Genomic DNA, 20,478 nt, shown 5'->3' on the forward strand with positions numbered 1-20,478 from the left:
TAAATCTCAATGTCAAAGAAAAACAAACAAACAAAAATAAATAAACGGAAACCAGCTGACACCACCATTTCATGATAGGCAATCTAATATTTGATGATTCTTGATTCTTCCTCATCCTTTATGCTTCAATTTTTTTACCTTTTTTTTTTTTTTTTTTTTTTTTTTGATGAAACAAAGAAAATTAAAATGTGTTTTAGTTTTACATTTCTGGATAATAAAATGGTCCTGCTCATGCTATACTTTGTGGTCAACTCTTCTTTGATTTGCTTCACGGACAAGAAATTACTTCAAAGCCAAAAACCATATCTTTACAGCTGTTGTTTAGAGACTCCCATTGTCTAAGATAAATTGGCTTTCTGGTAATCACATGACATTTTTATCTCACAAGTACGTCTGGTGTGTTTCCTGTTTTGGGTTCGCTTATTAAACTGAAGAAAAGGTTTCAGAAGCTGGTGGTGCGGGAGAGAGACTGAATTGGCAGCTTTATTAAAATTCAGTTTTTTCCTGACAAATGCATTGGAAAAGAAGAAAACTGCACTAAGCATAATAACAGAAACAAAGGACTTCAGAAGAGTCTGACTGCACCAAAAAAAGTACCATCGCCATCCAAGGATATTTTGGCTCGTCTTCGTGGTATTGTAAGTTGAAGTTCGTCCCCTTCTTCTAATTTTGCAATGCCTGTCAACAGATTTGGAATATTTTGAAGTTAATATTTCACAGACATAATTTTCATAAATGGTGTTCAAAATATCATTACACATCATCTTATAAATCTAAGCATGGCTTGTTACTTGTGACAAGTGCTTGTTTTACCTTTAGGTACAATCTTACAGATTTCAGCCTACCCAAATCTGACACTTAACAGCCTTTGTGGAGCTGGATTTACCTTTCTTTTCTTAACAATTCTGTTCTTCACTCATCATGTCACAGTTCACTTAGGCTAACGCTGCAAAAAAATCACATAACTGCAATGCAATCAGATTCCCCATCTTATGGTGATGAGACAGTCAAGGTCAGCACTGGGCATTACTGGTCCTAGACCAGTCAGTTCCCACACTTCTAGAGGAGGTCTCATTAGCTTTACCAACCAAATGAAGTTACCAGACATCAGCTGATCCACTGCAACTGCAGAACACAGAAGTCTGCTTCCTGCAAGCCACACATCAGCTGATGTGATAACAGAAAGCACCTTGCCTTCCAGTTGCAATCACTGAACTGAGAGCAAAACTAACATCTTCAGCAACACATGCTCAACAACATGAGATACTGCAGTGAAATTCAGTTTTCCAAGTGAAAGCAGAGGGTAGGAGTTCAGGAAACAGGAGTGACGATGTGGCAGAATGGAATAGAGACCCTAGCTATGAAAGAAGTGGTGGTGGTGGGAGCATAATACTAGGGTGGGAGAAGATGATACATGAAATTGAAGGTGGTCATGATGCCTAAATGTCTGAATGGAGGTGCATGAAGTGAAAGAAAATATTTGGGCAGCCTCAGTTACTTGGAGAAAATAACTAATTTCTACTTGGGAAAAAAAAAAGAAAAAAAAAAGCTTCCTTCCCAGTCCATTTTTTTTTAGTACCACCACTTGCCAACAGTCAGGTCCTATTACTGAATATAACCCACTTTTTATATAAGGCGTAGAAAAAAAAAAAAAAAAAAAAAAAAAAGGAAATTTTTTTTAAAAAAAATTTTGTAAAAAAAAAAAAAATCAGAAACCCTCAAGTCCAGGACCAAGGGAGAAAGGCAGACAGGTAAGAGCTACTGAATGAGGTTTGATAGGCCTGGACAATAATTCCTTAAATGCTACTGCAGGAAAATACACACATATGAGCACTAAGCCTGCTGGACTTGCATTAAATATTTTAATTGGTCTTTTTTGTGGTGTTTCTAATTTGTGAAGTCAAAAAGAGCTCTTTATAGAATTAACTATTTTTCATCTAACCAGATGTTAAAATTGCATTAGCCATTATTAGGAGCACAGATTTAAGCTGGTAAATGACTTTAGAATAACAACTATTATTTGGATGGTTGGACCAGATGATCTTGGAGGTCTTTTCCAACCTTAATGATTCTAGAATGGATTGAATCTTTGAAAAGCCCGCAGTGAAGTACACAAAAATTGGGTAGCGAAAACCTACCTAAATGTGGAATCCAACACCTAAGTTAAACTCAGTTCTTCAGTAGGGACAGTATGTACTCCTTTTTTTCTGCCTCAAACACCTAACTGTGAAAGCACTGAAGTATCCAAGCACTTTATACAGTTAATGGAGAGATGGGAATCACTCAGATCATCTAAGTTAGATGCATGTAGTTCAACTGCTTATTTTTTATATAAAACTATACTTTTTGAAAGTGTTTTGTAGTTTTGCAATTAACCAGATCTGTGAATGCAGTTCATTTTTCTTACAACTGCTACAATCCTTAATCACCCGCCATTTGAGATTCCATTTAATACAGTTTAGTTGCAAAAAATGAGAAGGAAATTTAGATGTTTACCAGCGGTATAGCAAGAATTATTCGGATAAGACTGTGGCATATTTTGGATGCAGCGAAATAATGTCACCAAGCTCAGATCATCACCAAACACATGGGCCTTCTTCCTCTGTATTAGATGTCCCATAGCAAATGTTGTATCTGTATATAAAACCTACAGAATGAAGAGGTATAGACTTCAAATATATTGCATACACATTTTAAAAAATCTTTAAAAGTCAGATGCTGAAGTGAATTGAGCATTCTTACCTGGCCATATATGAAAAAATATCCCGTTTCTTTGATCACTATTTTATTTCCATGTTCTTCCAGAGCTGTTCCACGTTTAAAGCTCAGAAGCCAAGGGACAATGCTTGAATCATCTAAAAGAAACAAGAATTTTGGGGTAATCAGAAAAACAAAACAAACACACACAAACACAAAACAAACAAACATAAAAACACAACTTTACTTCCCTAGTTATCATCTACCAAAAATGAATAAAGCTGACTACCAGTTAAGACTTCCAGTCTCTCTCTATCTGGATTTCCCCCTGAAAAGAGGATATTTGCAAGAGCTGTCCAGATGCAACTACCACGTTATTTTATTTATTTATTTTTAAATCAGGCCATATAACTCAGTTACTGCTTTGCAGTTAGCTAAAATAAGACCAAAGAGCTAAACCATGGAACAGTGAGCAATAAAACGTGGAATATATTCCTACCTTTCTGTTGGATATCACTTTTGCTGTCAGCAATCAGTTGCAAGCAGGCCTGCAGCACTGCAAAGCGAAAGCATACATATAATTTGTAGTACAGAGTAAGCTTTTTGAAACTACTTCAAAAAAATGGAAGAACACAAAACAAAACTATATTCTTGGTCTCACCACCTATTTGAAAGCAGAATCTATCTACCGATTTCAAGGCAGATCTTACTCATACATGCCAGAACAAAATTCATATGGCAACATGCACTGTTCAATCTTTGGTCCTAACCGAGTTCAAAAAGTGCAGCAGTAAGTTAAATAAGCTATGAATCAGATCAATTAGCTTTGTTATTTATTTATTTATTTTTAACTAAAAGCTCAAAAAACAACCCTGCCACCTATGACAGATACCATTTTTTCTAGCAGTATTTATTATATTGCTAAAAATAGTTTCCAGTCATGGTTTGTGTAAAATGTTAATCATATATACTTGTTACGTGGTACTTTCAAGAACAGTAAACTCAAATTCTCAAAATCCATATATATGTACCCTCTGCCCTCTGTGTATTTTCAGATACACACAGTCAATCACCCTGTGCTAAGAAATAAAGTACAGAGATGACTGGCAGCAAATAAATGCACACATAACAACTACCTAACTACCTTAGTATCTGAAAAAAAACAAACAAACAAACCAAAAAAACAAACAAACAAAAATATTACTCAAAACTGTAGAGGTTGGAGACACGAGGAAATAGGACGTTGATCAGAGAAAAATACTGCGATATAATATGATGTGATATATATACTGAGATATGATAAAATAAAGGCTCCCAAGAGAAACAGAGATTTTTAAAAAATAAATAAATCTGCTAACCACATCTGTCTGAGAAGAGGGTAAAAGACAAGAGGATGGCTGCATTTGCTAAGAGCAGGTTTTCATGAAAACATCAGGTTCTAGTCGTATTTTGGAGGCTGGAAAACAGTTGTAACATTTATTGAACTTTATTTACTGCACTTAGAAACTGATACTAAGTTAAGAGAAGAAAATTCTGCTTTGGATTGCTGAATCTCTATTTTTGTTTGCCTTTTTTTGGTTGGTTTGTTTTTCAGATAAAAATGCCATGGGCCAGATTCAGTCCCTCTTGCTACAAAGGGCAGTGACCTACTTTATGAGATCTTATTTCTGTCCCGTCAGTGGTATCCCTGTGCACAGCCCTGTGCTCATCAACATCCACTTCTCTCTGCAGTGTACAGAGTGACAGGGTTGGAGAAGAAAGTGGTCTCCAGTCCGTACCTTTCTCCTTTCAAGGGAGTTGTCAGGGTAGGGCTCAATGCTCAATAGCACATCAGTGGTGCTCACAGACAGTGGACAAAGATTCATGTGCAATCTGGGAATGCTTCAATGTCACAAGAATCAAAGAACCTATGAGCCCTACTGACATTAACAGAAACACTATCCTGCAGTCAACACTTCCTTTAACGTGCCAAAATCTACGGATTTTCAAACCAAGAATTTAAAGGCATCTACATTCCCTGCCTTTTGATAAGGATTAGAAAACAAGCCAACATAAAATCAAGAAAGGTGTTCTACGTCAGTGATTTTTTTTTTAAACCACATTTGTAAACAACAAAATTTTCCGAGAAGGAAGATTCCAAATAAAATCAAAATGTGATTTTCTGGAGTTGGACAACAACAACAACAGTCAAAACCTTGTCCGGCAATTTATTTCACAAGGTATTCATTTACTTTCATTTGGAACAAAGTGTCTTCCTGGTGAATGGAATTTGCAGGTTCCATACTATTTCAGTAATCTAAATACATATATATATTTCTGTTTTTAAAGGAACTCACCAATGTGGCCATTGCAATTTCCACTATCCAAACAAGAGAGGAAACTGCCCTCATTTGCAGTTTGTAGTTCTGGATTTGTGATTTGATTCTTTGCAGCACTGAAAAACTATTAATCATTCCTCAGAACTGCCACACAGTAATTAAAATCAGCAAGCTAGGTACAATCCGAGAACTATTTCATATGTTTAAAACACCTAACAGTTCTGCTGCATTTCACAAATATCTGCTTTCTCTTCTCTGGTGACAGCAACAGGACCTGAGGGAATGGCACGGAGCTGGGACAGGAGAGGGTCAGGCTGGGTGTTAGGGAAAGGTTCTGCACCCAGAGGGTGGTCGGGCACTGGGACAGGCTCCCCAGGGCAGCGGTCATGACACTGAGCCTGCTGGAGTTCAAGAAGCATTTGGACAATGGTCTCAGACCCAGGATCTGATTTTTGGGTGGATCTGTGTGGAGCCAGGAGTTGGACTCAGTAATTCTTGTGAGTGCCTTCCAACTCAGGATATTCTATGATTCTATGGTATCAAATCTACACACAATCTCTAAAAAAATCTGTCTTTTCCTTTCATGTATTCAGACTCTGAAGTCTTTAAGTCCTCTCAGAATATAGTGGGTTTGCTTTTCAGGGAGAAATATGGATACAGAAATATCATTCATGACAATATAGGGAACAGAAACCAGCACAGTGCCCATTTTACCTAAAGCCACAAAAAGGAAAAATAATTTCCTAAAAACTATTTGGGGAATTGAACCACAAGTTACTGAAAAAAAAAAAAGAAGTTCAAAAGTCAATACAAACACGTAACTATTTCCAGTAGTTACAAATACTTCACTTTGACCTGTGAACAACACATATGCTTAAAATCAACTAATTCATTGAAACCAATTCAAAGCAAACAACATAATTAGTTATTAAAGAGAAAGAATAGATATACAGAATACATTTTCTAGGGAAAGGAATAGGGATTTTAAGTAAAATGCTAACATTGCTAAGAAATGTTAGTAATTCTGTTCCAAGAAGAACCCAAATCTGAATTACAATATGAAGAGTATATGCATTACCAAATATGGCTTGAATATTTACTATCAGTACAGAGCAGAAAAAGTCAAAAGCTCTACCGGAGTATGCTTCAGTTCACTGCAAATCAAACCTGAGCATCAGCTTTGTAGTATAAAGGATTTTTGAATATTTGATAATGTAAGCAAAACGCAGGATTGGTAAAATACTTCTTTAAAACATGTAAAAATATCTAAAGTGTGCACCACCATGAGGACTTGCTGTACAAAACAACATGTACCTAGAACAATGTTGTGTGCTCCGACCTCATGACTTCAGATGATAGCTTTGCTTTGATGAGAATTTTTTTTTTACACTTCTGATGTGGGTGTGAGTGAGGAGAAGAACATTTTAGACTCTTCTTCCATGAAGAGAACAGACAATTCTGAAGAAGTTAATGACTCCAGATGTCTTTACAAACCACAGCCAGCACTTGAAAGAATGTGTTCTTTACCAGGTGAGAAATGTAACCACAATTAAAAAAAAAAAAAAGCCCAAAACAACAACAAAAAACAACAAAAAACACTCTCCAAAAACAAACACATCTAGCTTTTGCAGCAGGATAAGAACCTCGTCTTCTGCATATCAACGTAGTTATCTTCTGCATATCAGTAAGATTAAATTCCCCCTCCTTCTCCTTGTTTTAACTTGCATAATCATTTTAATACCTTGTAATCTAACTTTGCAATCCATCAAAAAAAATTACAAGTTTGTTATCTATGAGCTTGGCATAAGTTGCTAAATTTTGGTATCTGAGTATCTGTGGCCTGAGACATCTATCTCAACTTTTGCTGAAACAAACAAACCAAAAAGATGAAAAACCCTGAGCTTAAAAAAGAGACCTGCTTGCTTGGTTTCCTTCTTTGGTCATGATCTGTTCTCTGTAGACTTCCCGAAACACACTAGGTAATTTAATTTATAAACGATATGTATGTTCTTGAAGAATTTACAGCTATTTTTTTTTAATTTCCTTTTATTTTTTTAATTTATTACCACAAGATATCTTCCTTTACTTTTTGCTTGTGCAGGTTTATAGACTGATTAATTTGGCACTTTTTAATTAAGGAGTCTTTATGGTGCATTATTCGTGGATTAAAGCAGTCACTGCATTCAAATGGCTTAGTCATCGTTACACATATGATTCAGATCTAACAAGTATCTTTGAAGTATTGCTAGCATCATTTTAATCTTAATGGAGTTACAAGTAATGTGTTGCTATTAGTATAATCAGGAATAATTTACTAAGAATTAAGAATAGTTTATATAGACTTCTATTATGCAGCATAAAGCAAAATATTGTTTTTTAAAAATTAGAGCCTATTTTGTGTATTTTTTATTGCACGGAGGTCTGTATAATATGCAACACTGATTTGTTCGTTCAGTAAGTGGAATACTTCATGTAAAATTGTAAGCACTGGATGAAGTCTTTTTCTACTCTTTCACATAGAAGTGTTCACTTCCTTTAGAGTTAGCCTGTTGTCAGCAGAAACAAAGAAGAATAACATCTCTTTCAAGTTTTTTTTGTTGTTGTTGTTTGTTTGTTTGTTTTGTTTTGTACTCTTATTTTTCTACTCTTCAAACAATAAAATGAGAAGTATTTGGTGAGGGATTTTTATATGCAGCATTTGCTTTGCTTAGACCAGTAAGAAAAGGTTAGCTTTCTTGACTTAAAGATCTCTGAACTCAAGTTACGCCCATAAGAGCTCATACTGTCTGTCTGTCATGGAGATCTAAAACAATAGCATATGGAGTCAAAGCATTTCTAATCAGCAAATGTACCAATTTGCCAAAAAAGCACTTATATCAAGAGTAATGGCAAAGGGGATGCCTTCTCACTACTTAGTGCTTGCATAACACCAGTTGTTTCCTGTGGATGGAAGTGACATGGCAAAATAACCTGGGAACAGTTAGTGAAAAATTGCCAGGCTAAGTTAGCCTGTTTCCCTGCTTTGTGGACTTTGAATTTCTCTTCAGCTCCTTTCATATACACATCTGGTTGAAATGGATAACCTCAATACACTGAAGTAAATAAAGTCCACGGGTGCCCCAGTCTGATCACACCAGAACTTTGCAAATTTGAGCTTACAGACAATCTGATGCTCACCTCACTAGCCAACCATGGGAATCAGAGTCACACAGAGATGATTGGAACAAGGCACCTAGAGAGCGTGCAAATGAAACTTGGCATTTGTACTCTGAACTGTCTCAAGTAATAAAGCTGTATCTTGTTCCTGGACTGAAGGACATATACAACTTATAGAGAAGCATGCTGGCAAGGCAATCAATAATTGTGATCAGGGTAATGTGTGTGTGTGCGCTCTTGTGTGTGTTTCTGTTGTGTAGCAACTTTTCCTCTACAGGCAAAATTTATAAAAAGAAAGAGAAAAAAAAAAAAAAAAAGTATTTCTGCTCTTAAGTGTCCTGATATGACACCTGCTAGAAGTGGTTAGATGATCTATATCTGCCTGCATATTAATAATATGTATCTTTCAAAATCACCCATTAACTCCTACTCATTGTATCAGTAACTCTGCTTCTGACTGTTAACTGTGAAGCTTTCTCTGCAATTGATGCTCAAAACCCATCTCTTCAGCCTACTTGTCCTGGAAATTTTCTCAAGACACGAGATGTACAAATTGTGATGACTAATACTTTTACGCATGAACATAGACAAATGTCTAGCCCATCAAAATATGAAATAAAGATCTGCATTACATCTATTTTCATTCAATTGTCATTTTAATTAAAATTATAATTTGTGGCCACTTTTATGCACACAATATCAAGGAAATGTATATTAAAAATATATTAAAAAGGAAAATTCCATATATCCAAGAAGAGTTGAACCGGGTCTGAAAAGAATCAAGGGCATCTATTACCAAAATTTAATTATTAAAGTTAAAAAAAAAATCACAGCTTTATTTATAAACAACAACAAAAAGTTCTCTTTTACTTCTATTCTCTAAAGAGATATAAGAGAAGCAATCAGTGACATTCTCAAATATTAACTTTCTAAGGAACTGGTATGTGTTGAATTGAAATTATCGGTCAACAATTAATTCTGAGACTAGACTCTGCTTTGAGAGCTTCTTGAAGCAAACAGAAATAGCACAAGAACAAAGCACCTCACTCAATACCCTAATTTATCTGCCGTCATACTGGACTGAGTGTATTGAATCTGTGGGATACTTTAGAGGCTGCCAGGATTCCAATACTCAGCAATGGATGCAGAAAGATAAAAACACAGGGGTAGTGATTTTATGTATATGACCAATGAACTAGCAGAATTCAGGACCAGGCACAAAAACATTATTTTTTTCAGTCACTCTACTAAAGCAAAATTTAACATTGTCTAGCAGGTTCATGGTCAACAGGGGAGAGAAGTTTGGTGTGAGAAAATTAAGATCTAAAGAGCTTAATTTGCTGTTATTAGAGCAGGTAGAAAAGTAACTCAGTGTAACAGATGAACTTTATGTAAGGAAAAGATATATATGACATGATATATATGATATGAAAAGATATATATGTACATATATATGATATATATATATATATACAAAATACAATGGCTATGTTAGATTTTTTTTTGTAGTAGGTCAGGCTATGTAGGTTTTACCTTTCAAATGAATGTTCATATTCTATGCTTTCTGTTATCCATCCAAAACCATTTAACAGAGTTTTATCTTAAAAAAAAAAAAAAAAAAAAAAAGCCTACAAAAATATGAAGCAGCTTAATTAGAAGTTCAGGTGAAAAAGAATACATGTAGATACAATCAGAGGTGGCTACTTGATGAGAAGAATCTTAAGTCTGCCAGAAGAACAGCTGAGGAACTCAAAACCCTTCTCTGCCCCATGAACCCTCAAAGAGCAATAAGAATAAAGTTGAAAACTACAGTGGAAGGAACTGAATAACTTGCAGAATACTGATGCTTTAATATCCATTAAAATGAAAAAATAATATAATAATAAAAAAATGATATGCCCCCTCATTTTGGTGATAGCTGTGGTTTAGGTATAACAGATCACTACCTTTTATTTGGGAGACATTAAGGTGGGGAGAGCGATCAAAGTTCTGTGACTCCCACAATAGGAAACAGGCTACAAGAAATACAATTTAAGTAATTTTGTCTTACATCCTGGTTGTGAAATCACTCTTAGCCAAGACCCTGAACCAAAAATTATTAATGAAATACAATAAATTTCATTTAAACCTATGGATTTTGGGTCATGTCATATATGAATATTCTCTTCTTAGAGACTCGGAGGTAAGCAGAACGATACCGTAGAACTTAAATTTCATTTAGCTTGCTGAAGCTTAATTGAAATACATTTCACATTAATTATTTAATCAAAAGCTCATTTTAAGCAATCTCTGATTTAGACTTTATCTACTCATTATTGTTAACTTAACACATTTTAACTTAATCAGTAATTCCATATATCAGCTCCCATCAGTCAAAACAATCTAAAACTATCTATAAGGGGATTTAACAGATTTAGCAATTTAGGAATATTTCTAGTTACTCAGTGTAATTACAGCATGCATATTGTTATGTTTAAATTCTGTATTTCATTCTATCAAACATCAATGTATTTTGAAAGACAACAACTAAAAGATATTGAGTGTTTTATCCCTGAAGGAATCAAGTATATCCCATTAATGTATTGACATTGTAATACACATCAGAGGTGTTTTTACAGAGCAGTCTATAGTGTTTTCTGCAGCATCTTTTTAAAGGGCTACAGTAAAAAATCTTATTGCTTAGGCATGCCTTTATTAATTTTGCTAATTATATGAGTAGATGGTTTTACGTAGAAGTAATGTTAATCTTTAGAATTTCTTGTCATCTGCCTCTTCAGACAGGTACAAGCTAGCTTTTCTCTTTGAAAGCTCCTACTTCCTTAAAATGAGGGAGCTTTCTTGCTACTTCTCTCTTTTAGGATGACTATGTTTTCCCAGAAAAATGACTTGACTTTTTTTAAATTATTATTATTATTTTTAATAATAGCTTTCCCTCCTTAATATTTATCAGAGAAACAAATTAGACATTACCCTGAACTGAGAATGATGGATTTAGAATTGATCAATTTCCAATCTGAACAATTTCAAGTTGCCTTACTCAGCTCTACAGCTCATGACTGAGAAATACCATAGTTACAAGACAAAGAATTGGGAACTAATATTCAAGATTCAACCTGCAGATAGCAGAAATATCTGGTACCTTAAACAGTATGGTAATCATCAAGCAAATGCAGTTCACAACATTCATTCAATAATAATTGTGTTCAGCTGCAAAAATCATAATAGGCTCTGGGAGCATTCATCAGCCTACAGGAGGAGATATGTGCCAAGAACTGCTGCTAGTCTCCTGAAAGCATCCAGCTGCAGCATCCCAACCCACTTCGCGAGGTGCTATTTACCTGTTTCTTCTGTGTGGACGACAGACCTTCTCCCCCTGTTTCTGCTCCCATTCGAGATTTCCTTTCGGAAACTTTCAGCTGGGGTAGGGCCATGAAGCTTGTTCTCCTAACAGGGACAGGCAACAGCTGGTGAGAGCAGCCTCATTCCCTGCAAGCTCATGCCCTGCGAGCCACAGCCACCACTCCAGCTTACCTGCCTGGCACCAGCTGCAGAGGCTTGCAGGAAGGAAGAAACAGGGGCACCCGCTTTCTCGTCATCAGGGGAGACGGCTGGCCGCTCTAGCGGAGACCTTGCCTGGACCCTGTGGATCAGCTCGTGGCGCAGAGCTTCTAGCTCTGTTTTCAGGGTGATAACATGGTAAAGAGACACTGCTGCAAGACAAGAGGACAGGAGCATTGCAAGCCACAGGAATGTGACAGAAAAAAGTCCCGTGGTGCCTGAAGCAGCACCAGGGGGGGCAGAGGGAGAGGAGGCGGTATCCTTCTGTTGGATGACGTGCACACAGTCCACGGATTTCATCGCTGCTCTTTCCTCACTAAAGCCAGAGGGAGAGTTCAGCTGTCCCCTTCCGAGGTGCAATCCATGTTACCAGTTGCTCTGTGAAACTAAGGGCATCCAGAATAAGTGAACAAAACGCCCAGATCATTTCCTGTCATATGAAGCCGTTGATACAACCATTAAACTTAATGTACAGAGTGAAAGTTTAACATTCAGTCTCCGTTTAGCTTTCTTCTTTTTGTGCCGCATTTTGGCAATGAATACTTTCTCATGAACTGCTTGCTCAACCTGCCTTCCTCCTTTCACTTTCAGCTATTTATTTTTGTGGCAACTTGCTTTTACCATTTCCCATTATCTTTAAATTTAGGCACAACTGGTACGGCTGGTATTTAGAGCCTTATCTAGAAGTGCAGAAATAATGCAAGGTTTCCTGGCAGCGTATCATCCAATGCCATTTAAAAGAGATAAACATATAGCAAAGTGTGTGCCTGTAGGTATATAAATATATATTATATGTATACAACGTATGTATACTATATACAGATATGCATATATATCCAAAGTGACTATATGCCTGCATAGCGGGTAACCTATCCAAATAGCAAATTTTGTTGCTTCCTAAACACAAGAGTGAAGAGTATTCTCAGGTATGAGTAAAAAATTATTGGTCTCAAGTGTATGAAATGGAAGAGTCTGCAGTTCAATTCATCATGTAAACTTGGCAAGGGAAGACTTTTTATCAAACCCATCTGATAAATACGACTTCTCCGTAGAATTCAAGGACCTGCACAAGAGGACGCACAGAAGGGAGGGGGAGCAAACCTAGAAGGGAGGGGAAAACCTAGAGGATGGGAAAGGACAAGAGAGGGAAAAGAAAAATGGGGGGAAAGAAGAACAGAGGGGTAGAGAAAGAAAATAATATTTAGAGAATTTCAAAAAGGATACTTTAAACATACATGCTTAAGTTTTTTTCAGGTGAATCCTTTGTATCTGTCTTAAGCTCATCCCTCCTTAAGTTGCTACTGATCCTTTAATCTTAAGAGCCACACTAGAAATTCCTTTTTACTAACCAAATATCCAAAACATGTTCAAAAGCTTTTTTATTGTCTTCTCACACAAAAATAACATTTTACTCCTTTTGTTAAGAGTTCCAGTGAGCTGGACCAGATGAAAAAAATAAAATAAATAAAAAAGATAAAAAGCATAACAACTAGGACTAAAATCAACAGGTCAACCCCCCACTGGAAACTAAAAAATTTTACTGCATAAGTAAACTTATCTTTGCACAAGAGATAGAGCTTTTAAAGGTCTGTCCAAATTACTATGTAGTGAAATGTGAGTTGCATGCTCATGGCAACACCTGTCAGAGTAGTTCAGAACAAGCTGATACTATTGGGAAGGAGAAGGAAGGAACAGAGAGAGAGCAAGCAATTCTGTTGCCTCTTCCACATTTATTTCTTAAGACTGTGATAAATTGGGATCATTAAAAGTTTTATCATCTTTCATTGCAATTCAAGGCACTCTTTTTATTACTTTGCCACCTCTAACAACTATCCAATATCCTGCATGGACAAATCATTCTTTCCCTAAAAGCAGAGAAAAAAATATAGCATGTATTTTAACACATGGTATTTAATACCATGTATTTAACACATGCCTCTAAAAGGCACCTACATACTACATGAAAAGTGATACAGAAACCAGTATGTTGGAATAAGAGCAGAATACCATACTCTTTCTGCATCTATTTTCAAGGTTAAGTTAAGGTATAAATGGGATTGTGTTTTGAAGGAAGTTTAAGATGCATTAAAGTAGGTTTTTTTGGAACACGATAAGCAGTTATTAGTACTAAACAGAGGTATATTGAAGTATCACCAGTCATCAGAATATTATCATTCTAGTACTGTGATAAAAAATAAAATAATATGACAGCTGGAAAAGAAGTGCTATATAAGAAAATGAAATAAAGAATGGAAGTTAAAACTAGTTATCCAGGAATACTGAGAAACAATTGGCCAATGAGGTCTCTGTGATCATTATCACAAAAAAAAAAAAAAAAAAAGCTGATGTATATAATTAGCATCACTCCAGTTAGTTCTATAGAAAATAGGTTGTTCCCAGCCCCCACACCTTCTTTAAATGGGGTCTGGATATGACCTGACAAAATGATTGTTGTGACACAGAGGACTTGTGTAAGACATCTGGCTTTGGCTTGCTTATCATTCTGACAAATGAGAACTTCAAAGGAGAGAGGATGAAAATCAGAACAACCCACACATGGCAAATTGTTAAATTCAACAGGTGTTTCTATTCAAGTATCAAAGGGATTGGTCTGGTTTCAACCCCATGTTGTTCTAGTTTCATAAGCATTTAAGTAATTTGAAAGAAAATGTAATTTGGACAAATTTTACAACAACAGAAACACAGTGGGAAAATAAATAATGACAGTGAGAGATCAGTCACAGAAAAAAAAAAAAAAAGTTGAAGTGCCTAGAAATATATTTGTACAAATTACATTTTATCACAGTCAAGTGAAGTTTCCATAAATTAGGCTACTAATCACATTAAAGTAATGCAAGTAAACTGATGTTTAAAAACAAAAACAAACAAAAAAACATGTTAGTTGCAAAGCCTAGTGCGTGGATTTGGTGTGAAGGTGATGCCTCAATGCTTGAGACTCTGCCTTGTCAGAATATAAGGTCTATATTATTCCTCCTGCTAGCAGAGCGACAAAGCAGCCCTTAACCTGCTTAAAGCAATATCAGTAAGGTTAACACAGGTGCAGTTTCTTCTCCACTTTAAACTAAGGTTATGACTAAAGAGGACTAAGGAAGGATTGCTCAGGTTAGGCCTGCCATTAGGAGACACAAGAGGGTGTTGACTCCCACTGAAGAAGAGCTCTTCATTGAAACAGAAGCGTAACATTTGAAGATATATACTGGGACAAAATACTGTGCTAATGTAAAAGGCATTGGTAATCATGCTTTAACTTTGATAAAACTGGTGAAGATGGTTCAGAACAAAAACCCAGAATGACTATACGGGGTGTAAAGAACTGGTCATGAAAAATGTATTCAGTTTGTGGTTAGCACCCTGCTTCTAGTGTCTGTCTTTCCTGAAAACTCAAAACTCTTCTGCAAAAGTTTTTACCATATTAGCTCTTATGGCTCAGGATATATATGCTATGCAAGAGATGCATGCACTAAAACCTTAAGGCAGCTAGAGACCACCTCAAGCTCAGTTCAAAGCAGCTTTTTCCAAACTATTCCTAGAAAATAAAATGCTGCTACATTAAATTGCAGAAGTGTAGTCTAGGCCATCTAACACTGGAAGCAAGTAGAAGTAAATCTTTATGATAAAGTTATTCTGAAAATATGGTCTAGCCTGCATGCATGGTCCATGCGCATACAGTAAATCCAACCATTTAGTCTTAGTCTGGATAACGAGCTATGTTAAACACTCAGGTTGACTGGATAGGGAACCTTATTAATTTTACCAAGGAAAATTATTAAGAAATGGGTTGGCAGGTCTAAGAATTTTACTTAACTCAGATTTCTACTTTTGGGAAAAAGAGCATGAGCTAGGTAAAAGTCAAACTAAGAAGAATAAGAAAAACAGAAAACAAGCAAACAAGCAAGCAAACAAAACCCACCACCACTAGAGACTATTAATGGTGAGAATGGTTCACTAGAGGAAATGGTGAATTCTTGAATAAAATCAAGACTGATTAGTCTTCTAAGATATTACAGCTGAAACAAACCCTGTAATTTCTGCTAGCAGATAAATTCTTTCATTTCCGTTACACAGAATATCTGATTAAATGATCGAGATGGGCCCTGATAACCTGCAAATGTATAAAACTTCATCACTACATCTGTGGGGAACCGAAGCAGAGATAGTAAGCAATCACACAGGAAATTTGTGGTTGAACCAGAAAATGAACCCTTGATTTCCTGAAATCCAGCACAGTGCTTTAACCACAAAAGCATCATCTTTGAGGGGGAGGAAAATCTGATAATAACATTTAATGTACAAAAGAGAAGCAGATGATTTGAATAAGAAGACTTGGATAAAAACCCAGCTTACTGAAGAAATTTAAAAGTTTACTTAAAACAAATGTTCTGTTTTTAAAACAGAGGTTGCAGCATCATGCAGATGCTGCAATACAGAAATTCAGGCAAATGCCAATGGTCATACTAAAAGTACATATCCAGTGGCAAAAGTCCAACTTCACATGCTTCTGAAGTGGCCACAAAATGGAACTGGTCCCTGTGGTTACTGCAAAAAGAAAGAAGCCATCATAGCTTATCATACTGTGCAACGAGGCACAGAGCAGATAGAGGAGCTCAGATCAAGCAAAGCTTCCATATTAAATACATTTCAAGTCTTTTCTGATGACGGACAAGTTGGACAAACTCTTTTGGAGGAGGTCAGAATAAGTCCTGTATGACAGTTTTCTGCTATTACAGATAACTGCATTCACAGCATTCATAGATAGCCTTCTGAAGCAGTGCACATTCCCTTCAAGGACTCTTAAAAGGTTCCTTCAGCCATTAGCCAGGACTACATAGCAGCAAAGCCAGGGGAGTTACTGCCTCACATATACATCCAAAACCACTCTGTGGATTCTGTGTACAGTGGCTGGCTATTTACATCCTATTATCTTAAAGCTTAGGAAACTAGTGAATGCAGTGCAAGTAGAGGATGTGTCATACAAACAGTTTAAATCTTGTTTGATATATTAACTTGTTAAAAGAAAAAGAAGTCACATAAGATTTTTCTGAAACAAGAGTGATCATCTTTTCTCTTTGCCTTCTAACTCAAAATTGCCTAGGACAATGCAAGTGTCTGCATGCCTTTTAGATATGCCATGCTTGATTTATGTCTCACCTAAGATTTTATTTTTCTACACATCTAGACAATTTAAGTCCAAACATGGCATGCATACTACACAAAGTAAACACATAGCTGCATTGCAGCCATCATTACTATTTACATAGATATTACAGTGCTTTCAAAGAGGATAGGAAATGGCACAAGAAGGAAAAGCGATTCTTACGTGTGTCTCAAATTATGCAGCAGAACCAACAAGAAATATAATAAAATATATAAACCAAAAAAGAGAGATTTACATGAGATTTATATACTACAGTACCTTAAAGCCAGCCTCCTCCCTCCAACCCCCTCCCACGATGTTATAGTAATTCCTTCTTACTGCACAGTGGAAAAGGAGCTCTCACTTGTCTTACAGCCTCACTGGTTTGGCTATCCAGCAACACAGAGTATTTCTCCACCTCTTCGACACTATGCAACTTGACAGATTTTACACAGATGTGCTTAAAATGTGTTTGTATGGCAGCAAAATAAACAAGGAGCCATGGCCTTTCATGTGGGAGTGGCTGCTCTTCTACTGCTAAAGTCTGTGGACCTTTAACAGAGGGTACAGGGTGGGAATCCAAATTATTTTCAAATCATAGCTATGGAGAAATAATGCTATTTGCTACGCTGTTCCTGACTTCTCAAGGGCAGAAAGGGAACGGTACTCTGACTGACCTTTTACTTTGCATTTTTGTAAATAATTACCCCACACCAGACGTAAGCATAATGCAGAACAGCTGTAGAACTTCCTTTCTTTCTATCTTCAAGCAGCAAAATCGGCTACTTAGCTGCTTGTCAAAACTAGCAGCAACATCTCTCTGGAACTTGGAAAATGAATACAATTAGGTTTTATGCCAGCAAGTATACCCTTGCACTACAGCATTATTCAGCTCACGGCTTAAGACTAATAAAGATGTATCTATCAGTAGATGGGTAAAACCAAGGTCTGTAATGCATTAAAAACATGCCTGCCTTTACACTGCATTATTTTTCAGAGAAAGGAAATTTGCTGTTCAGGACAGAGGAGAGTTATTCTGTACCCACTCAAGCTGAAGCATAACAAATTAATCACATTAATGTTTTCAGCACAATTCCAGAAATATTCAGTTTATCTTTCTTATCTACTTACAGAGAGAACTCTGTAAAAAGTCAAAGGTTAAGAACCTGAAAAGGGTCCAAAGGATTTAAAGTTCAGGCATATTTAATATATTAGGAACAAATCATTTTTGTTTAGCCAATGGTTCAGCATTTTCCCAAGATCTTACCTATGGTCTTTTCCATGGATAGTAGGCCTGCTGCCTTTGGTTTAGGTTTCATTTCTAGCATTTGTTTAGATGCTCATATGCATTTACAAGTTTACAGTTTTCTGTGATTTAGGCAGTACTTGCAAATTCTGAGAAATTCAAATGCTGTACTTCCATCAATATGGGCCTACACATAATATACTAAGGAAATTAATTTAGCATCACATGGAACTTTATGGGGCATTCAGCCCACAGCGTATGTTGCTTTTCATAGACCAGCTGCTTTACGATTTTCATGTAAGAAAAAGAAAATGCAAGACTTGACTTGTATTCTTCAGAGTAGCACTGATCAAATAAGGTTTAGTGACATTGTTCACAAGACACCAAACCACTTTTAATTCAGTAAGGCTATTATTCACATGAAGTACCCAAATCCACCAAAGCAGAGTTGCTACTCTAGTTTTGTCTCCTTTCTAAGAATTAGAAATATCTTGATTTCACTCAAAATCAATAGATATTTTGAATGAAGCTTCAAGAGATCATCCCACACCTCCTATGTATTAGCCTATGTATTATTTTCCAGGTATTTCACATTAACAGTGGGGAATATGAGCAGAGGTGATATACAATTAATTGCACATTTCTCTTTAAGAAAGTAGAAATTGTCTCAGTCTGTGTATCCCACTACAGCTACGTGTGTTAACTATAAGCCTGCTAGAGGGCCAATAGCACATTTAGAAGTATTTCCTAAGCCACCTGTTCAGACTGCCTCTCAGTCCCCCAGATAAAAGTTTTAAAATGCAGAAGGTGATAGTGATGGAGAACTCCTGAGCATGTTTTACTTACCAATGCTTGGTGAAATCAAGGATGCATGACAAAGCTTAGAGATGGATAGCTCTAATTCAGCTTTTTTCCCCTGTTGTAATAGCTTTCCGCAAATGCCACCTCTAACAATGCAGATGTCTATTCCATGTGCTTGTTTGTTTTGTAAGGGACTGAAAACAATATCCTGAGGCTGGCAAGATACCATGCATACAAAAACACCCTTGTACTCATACCGAAGACATACCACAAACTAGAACAAGACATTAACAGCGCTTTTAATGTATCAATTTATTGCATATGTCAGTACATAAAAATAGAAAAGTGTGTTTTTTTGTAAAATTAATTTTATTGTAAAAACCAGACTAGAATGGGAATGTAAAACTTTGCCACAATTACCACATATACAGTTACATTTATGCTTTGTCTACAAAACTTAAGAATACTTTAAAAGACATTTTTCCTTCAACTATACACTAAAGAAAAATCAAATAGAAAGCTTGCATCATTTATTCAACGAGTGTTTTTGAATTCAAAATATGTTATTTAGAACTTGAATATATACTTTCTCTATCTACACTCTTGTGGATTCTACTCTAAATTATACAAGCAGGATGGTATTGTAAATTATTCTTAATTTATAGTGGATTAGATTAGTGGATCCAGAGTGGTCTGGATACACCAGGCTGATCTCACTACATGCAGGAGGCACTGATTTTGTATTTGGCAGGAGTGCCCTTAGCAAAACCACCTGTCATTAACAAAAATAAAAATATACTTCTCAAGAATTAAATTATGAAATACAAATGGAGGTATGCCAGCATCGTTTTGCTAATAGGAGACCATACCTTGGAACCTTGGAATTTCAATTCAGCCTTGCATTCTTCACTATGAACATCCAACGTGACAGAAGTGATTAGCTAAGACTCGCTGATATGCATATTCCATATAAATAGTTAATCCATTTGCCCTTCAACTGAGAGATTGTCCATAGCTGACCAAATGCATTTGTGCTATATTTCTAATTTTACCTGAGAAATGGACATGAGGGCAGTTGTTTCAGTTAACTTTTTTTTTTTTTTTTTTTTTTTTTTTTTAAATCTGAAAACAGTTTATCACTCTCTGTTTCACAGTTCAGAAGCAATCACTGGGAATGTAAACTTGGGTCAGTAGGAAGCCTCAAGTATTTCCACTAATTAAAATCACGTACACAAGGTCTCATACTAGATGATTCCTCACAAGGACTCAACAGCTACAGCTGTTCTAGCTCAACTCCTGACCCTTCCCTCCAACTTTTTTAAAAAAATCCTTAAGCAAGTTCCTCTTATAAAAGAGACAATTCCTTTAAATATATTCAAGCCAAGAGGCTTTCTTACAAACCTGTAAAAATATGTCAACTTCCTCTTCCTGAACTAGAAACATATGTATACATAGGACAAACGCTTAGGAAACATCTATACACAAATGGAGACCTGGTATGGGAAAATATATAACAGCATTAATTGGCATAAATGCATCATAATGTT

The 20,478-nt window shown here is 36.1% G+C and overlaps 1 protein-coding gene across 2 annotated transcripts; it reads right to left on the reverse strand.

Annotated features, from left to right (window-relative positions):
• Positions 1–470: 470 nt before the first annotated feature.
• Positions 471–17,324, reverse strand: TNFSF13B (TNF superfamily member 13b). Of its 2 annotated transcripts, XM_035318329.1 has the most exons (7): positions 17,249–17,324; positions 11,703–12,115; positions 11,510–11,615; positions 3,197–3,253; positions 2,743–2,855; positions 2,497–2,647; positions 471–678 (listed from the first exon to the last, which is right to left on the reverse strand). In XM_035318329.1, exons 2-7 carry the CDS (start codon positions 12,027–12,029, stop codon positions 566–568), a joined length of 867 nt encoding a protein of 288 aa, XP_035174220.1. In that variant the 5' UTR covers positions 12,030–12,115; positions 17,249–17,324; the 3' UTR covers positions 471–565. The 2 variants fall into 2 exon arrangements, with proteins under 2 accessions (XP_035174220.1, XP_035174213.1); XM_035318322.1 differs by lacking the exon at positions 17,249–17,324 and having other exon boundaries at positions 11,703–12,475.
• Between the last annotated feature and the right edge of the window lie 3,154 nt (positions 17,325–20,478).

Source organism: Oxyura jamaicensis, chromosome 1, assembly GCF_011077185.1.
Source record: "Oxyura jamaicensis isolate SHBP4307 breed ruddy duck chromosome 1, BPBGC_Ojam_1.0, whole genome shotgun sequence".
NCBI classification, from domain to species: Eukaryota; Metazoa; Chordata; class Aves; order Anseriformes; family Anatidae; genus Oxyura; species Oxyura jamaicensis.

Excerpts from the sequence above, each read along its gene's own strand:
- TNFSF13B (XM_035318329.1), bottom strand. The coding sequence starts at position 12,029 with ATGAAATCCGTGGACTGTGTGCACGTCATCCAACAGAAGGATACCGCC. Across the intron at positions 3,254-11,509 it reads CGTCCACACAGAAGAAACAG|TGCTGCAGGCCTGCTTGCAA; the intron begins GTAAATAGCACC and ends TTCGCTTTGCAG. Across the intron at positions 2,856-3,196 it reads AAGTGATATCCAACAGAAAG|ATGATTCAAGCATTGTCCCT; the intron begins GTAGGAATATAT and ends TGTTTCTTTTAG.